General features: G+C 32.1%; 1 protein-coding gene across 1 annotated transcript; it reads right to left on the bottom strand.

The window, feature by feature from the left end:
* Positions 1-5: 5 nt before the first annotated feature.
* On the bottom strand, positions 6-4279 carry LOC107018256 (phosphoenolpyruvate carboxykinase (ATP)-like; the record flags this gene model as incomplete). The annotated part of the gene is made up of 8 exons (XM_015218688.2): positions 4160-4279; positions 3718-3993; positions 2917-3095; positions 2093-2246; positions 1885-1969; positions 690-790; positions 179-477; positions 6-37 (listed from the first exon to the last, which is right to left on the bottom strand). Coding segments are annotated over exons 2-8 (1119 nt in total), but the record flags the coding sequence as incomplete, so codon positions are not given.
* Between the last annotated feature and the right edge of the window lie 1421 nt (positions 4280-5700).

Raw genomic sequence — 5700 nt, 5'->3', positions numbered from 1 at the left:
CGGTTGTGATCAGTAGACAGTGTTGTCTTCCCAGTTCCTAAGATGAACAACAAGTCCAGAAAGAGAAACATGAGCATTGAATAGAAACAATGTCACATTTTGCTGTGAGATATAACGATAAGGGGGCACTTATTGTTGCTTTTCCGATAAAGGGAGGACCAATCCCTTTATACTTTACCTGATAATCCAAAGAAGAGGGCTACATCTCCTTCTTTTCCCATATTGCAGCCAGAGTGTAGAGAGAGAATTTGGCGCTTAGGCATTAGATAGTGCATTACCCCGAAAAGACCTTTCTTCATTTCCCCAGCATACTGTGTGCCAAGGATGACCATTTCCCTCCTAGCAAGATTGATGTCTATGCTAGTGGAGGAAGTCATATAGTGGGTGTAACGGTTACATGGGAATTGACCAGCATTGTAAATTGTGAAGTCCGGAGTACCAAAATCCTCCAGCTCTTCTGGAGTGGGTCGGATACACCTGTCACCGACCCGGTTATTGAATTGCACTTACTAACATGTTTTACATGATCTTTTGATATTCCTTTAATTCACTAAGGCTCTTAAATGGATGTAAATTCTAAAGATAGGTAATGTGCATATGTAAAAGTAGAAAGTACTTATCTGCTGACCTGTAAAACATAAGAAAGTAAAAACATAGAGTTTTAAGAAGTATCATGATCAGCTTCTTACATGTTGTGCATGAACAAGGAGTGATAGGCTCTGGCAGATACAATTCTAACTTTGATACGATTGTTTGGATCCCAGTTGAGGAACTGATCATTCACAAACACCTGAAATGTTGACCACCCGCGAAAGTAGCAAATAGTCAGGATAAGAAGGTAGTTTTCATCACTATAAATTGATTATCAGTCTTCTTATTGATCTGTCCATCGAACTTCTTTCCTGTTAAATATTTTATGTAGTGGCTTTTTTTCCAATAACAATTAATTGCAGGTCTCACCATCCGTGATCGGTATTATCCAAGATATTAACAGTTGAGAAGAGATCAACAAAATAACTATGATCTCAATCTTTCTATAGGACCGGTCGCTGCTTGAAGCATCCTGAGTTTACATATGGTCTGAGGAAAGGGCACACACCCTAGCAGTCTACCCAGACGCAAGTACTAGTGGCTGATTCTATGACTTGAAATGTTACACGAAGACTGATTTATCGCGATCTCAATCTTTCAATACTTTTAACAAAAATATGTGTATATGGTTGTATGTAGTAGATACGCATATTGGGACCAAAACTCAATGCAAGTTTGTTGTAGAACATGTGTACATATTTATTAAAGGCTAGACAGATACGTTATTGTGACATATCCATTCCTAGGGGAAGATGAGGAAGATTCCGTTTCACCATAAACAGGAGTGTCTTGTAGCCATAATTAGTCCCATGAATCATGACAGAATTGGATCACAATTTCCCTAATGGGACTAAGAATAATAATTACATAAAGACAATGTAACATACATGTTGTGGCAGCTACTGTAGCCATTTCATACACCACGACAAACAAAAATAATTATTATNTTTTTTTTTAATAGTAGCTCTACTATACAAATACATTATTTTATTGACATGGGGATTAAGACACGCCTTTATATTATCAAAGAATGACTATTTATCTCCCCTCAAATTCTGGAATTTAATTATTTATTGACTGGTATTAGTTTAATGAGGTACTAATTACATGTTCTTTTAATTAAGAAAATAAACATGGTATGACGCGGCAGCACTAAGCAAGGGGGAAACATAACATATGCATAGTTTCTATAACCGTTGACATTAACAACTTTAGGATAAGTTTAGCGCATTTAAAAAAATGATAACGGAAGCAGACTTTAGTGAAATGAAATGATAATATTGTTTAAAATACCTTCTCCAAAGAGCATAGGTAATCAACAGCTCTTTCTCTGTTGATTAAGAAAGTCTGTTCGTCCATTTCGATATTGGGTGAACCCCTGTTCGTATAACAATCATAACGTTAGAAATGTGGATTGTGAGCAGGTGCAATTAATTATATATAGTTTGAGTCGAAAATACTAATTGCTGTTCTATGAAGGAAAACAGGGGAGATAACTTACTTTCCCCACCAAAGGTCGTCCTCAGTGGTTTCGTCTCTAACAACACGTTTGTCTCTTGGGGAACGGCCAGTTTTGGCTCCGGAAAGTGTGGCTAAAGCACCACTTGACGTGATGAATGATCCCTTCTCATACTTGATAGCTTGCTCATACAACTCTACAAAAAGGAGTAACACGTAAATTAAAAGTATATTTTACTATATACATCAAACAAGCAATAGCCCCTTTTTTGAGGGACAATTTTGATTTTTTTCACCTTTTAAGGAATTACTCAAAAGTAATTAGAGAAATTACCCAAGTAATTTTATGACTCCCCAAAAAATTAAGGTGAGTTCTAAATCTATTTTGTTTGGGGATTCGCTTGTTAATATATATATATATTTATTTAGTTTTTTTAAAAAAATAAATATAGAATTTGCGAAAAAGCTAGTGGATTCATCCAAACCCATGAACTCCCAGCTAGCTCCGCCTCTGTATATCAAATAGGCTATGAAAAAGTACTGTTGTTGTATGATATAAATAAAACATCCAAAACTTATATATATTAAATAAAAGTTACTAACAATCCTAATAATATTCGATCAAATAATTTTATGACGTATCAAAAGTTTGAAAGTAGCACAAGAGTTTTAATTGAATCATGGACCATAACTATAAAATGGAGGGTGGGTAAGCACAATTAGTAGAGTCAAAGATGTGAACTAGTCAAGAAAGATGAGTTACAGTGAGGGTAAAAAACTTTATTCAAAGTGAAACTTTATTATTTAAATGTAAGAATTTTTGACACGAATATTTCTAACATAAGATAAGATAGTAAAATTATTTACCAGCAGGAGAGAGATTATAAAGGATGTGGGTGAACTTGAGGCCACTGTCACTGATGTTAAGGGCAGGGGTGTGGTGGTGATGAACAGGTCGTTGCACCTTTGGCGTCTCCGCTTGCCTTGCCGGGTCTCCTTTCACCACTTTTGGTCCCGTCTCTCGTGTCAATGACGCCAATGATGCACTATTTTCACACAACAAATGGAAAAATAAATAAATGAAAATTTTAAAATTCGTAAATTTCACCATGTCACTATTTTACTAAAAGCTTGTCTACATCCTATATTACTAAAATTACAAAAGATACATTCCTGCGTCTCATATTCGCATTAAAGCCTAAACTATTTTAAATTCATGCCAAATACGAATACAAGTTAATTTTTGAAGTGTTTGCAAAAATTAAGATAAATTTGATATTTGATACTATTATTTGCTTTTTAAAATAAATTAGTTTTAAAATTTTGGTCAAACATACTATTAATGTTATTCTTTTCTTTTGAAGTGTACCTTTTATCTTCACGAAACAGTGAGTCCGTGATGGTAAAAAAGTGACACTGACAAATCAACACATTAGGACTACCATCTTAGTAAAATTTAGCAAATTGTATTTTTAATTTGATTTTTAGCTGATTTCAATTCAATCTATGTAAGCGCAAATAATTTTTGAAAATAATTCAATTGTTTATTAACTCAACCCGTTTTTAACATGCTAAATTTTAGTCCAATCTACGCATTTAACACGACAAAAATAATCATATCTTTTTTCAGTAATTTCAGCCCCAAAAAAAAAATCGACGCCGATTTACCTAATGGATTGGAGCTGTTGTTTCTGTCGTTCCTCTTCAGAAACGGCAACGCCGAATACATGAGGGGACTTGATCGGAGTAGTCGGCGCCGATTTCTTCTTCTGAAGAGAATGCAATTCCTCCAGCGTCTGAGCTTTCACCGGCGTTGCACTGTCGTCATGGCAAACCACGTTTTCATCCTCTGTCTTCTGTGTCTGGATCTTCGGCAGCCCAGTCCTCCTCTTGTTATCAAAACTGAATTCTCCATTTCCGACTCCGTTCGACGCCATCTTTTCTCTGCAAATTCAAAAAAAATCACGTTCATGAACAATAAACACGATGCAAAATTAGATGCAAATCTCAAATCGAGTTCAGAACTAGTCTCGTATGTAAATCGAAGTCGAAATCGCGAAATTGCTTTCGACTATAAAAAAAAAAACAGGGCATTGATAAGAAAAATTACCAGAATCAGTGAAGAATAGCTGAAAAAGCTGAATTTGAAGAAAAAAATTCTAAGCGAAAAGGTTGAACCATGGAAGGATGTGTTCATTGGGGCAATTGAGGTGTGTTATTTATAGTATCGCTTACACAAGCTTCAACGCTGGTTAAAACTAACCATGGTTAGTGGATAAACCCAAGAAGTTGTCAAGATAAGATTTTTAAAAAAAATTAATAATTAAAATAATATTTTTATATAGCTGGAAAAAGACAACATGTATAAGTAATGCAATTAATATTTTTTCCAAATATGAATATTAAAAGTACATGAATGAAGGAGGATTTACTTGCTAATCCTAAAAAATTCAAAAGGAGGAACAAACACTTGAAACGTAGATAGTATTGAAAATTGATTATTGGTAAGATTTATTTATTTTATATTTATTAAATAAATATAAATTATTACTTTAAACTATTTTTTAATATTAAAAGTACACGAATGGAGGAAGATTTACTTGCTAATTCTAAAAATTCAAAAGAAGGAACAAACACTTGAAACATAGATATTATTGAAAATTGATTATTGGTAATATCTATTTTTTTATAATTATTAAATAAATATAAAAATATTACTTTAAAACTAATTTATATATAATCTACTAAACATGGTAAGTGTAAGGTGGAAGAAGGGTATCTCAAGGGTGTTTGAGTTAACTTAAATGTTGATCAAACATATTTTTGAGTCAGTTCTTGATAAATACAAAAATTAATTTAAAATAAGTTAAAAATGACTTTAAATAAATTGTGAGTTGTTTGGCAAGAAGAAAAAATGACTTAAAATAAGTTTAAATAAGTCAAAAATTAAAATTAGCTTCCTCCAGTTTTTTTTTTTTTGACTTGACTTCGTTTCAGTTTGACTTTTTATNGACTTAAAATAAGTTTAAATAAGTCAAAAATTAAAATTAGCTTCCTCCAGTTTTTTTTTTTTTTGACTTGACTTCGTTTCAGTTTGACTTTTTATTTTTTAATTGAAAATTTTTTCATTTTGATTTTTATTTTTGACTTAAAAAGCTGAGTATTTTTTTAAGTCAATTCAAGCAGCTCTTAGTGTCTTGGAAAATGGTAAGAAGATAATTTCTATAGAACACTATTTATGAAATTTATTTTTTCTATGAACTTAATTTTTATAAAAATATTTTAATTTTTTAACCAATAAAACATAAAAAATTTAAAAATTGAAATTCAATACAATTTTCTCAAATATGTACTATATATATCTAGTTGTTTCTTACGTAGACAAGTATAATATAGGTAATTTCTTTGGAAGAAAGGTCTCAAATTTGCTTAATATTGATATAGTCAAAGTATTTAGTCGTGTTAAAAACTAACACGATTGTAAAATAGAGTTAAAGCAAAATTAGATCGTTTAATAAGTACCCATAAAAACATGATTAATCACCTAATTCGTTAAAGTATGAACATGCTATTAATTTGCTTGACTCAACCTATTTTACGGTCCAATACAAGTCATCGAAAGTTGAAGTTTAAACAAATATGTAAAATCAA

The sequence above is a fragment of the Solanum pennellii genome, chromosome 4 (assembly GCF_001406875.1).
Source record: "Solanum pennellii chromosome 4, SPENNV200".
NCBI lineage: Eukaryota > Viridiplantae > Streptophyta > Magnoliopsida > Solanales > Solanaceae > Solanum > Solanum pennellii.
The sequence above is the reverse complement of the archived record's forward strand: the minus strand, read 5'-3'. Positions and strand labels throughout refer to the sequence as shown.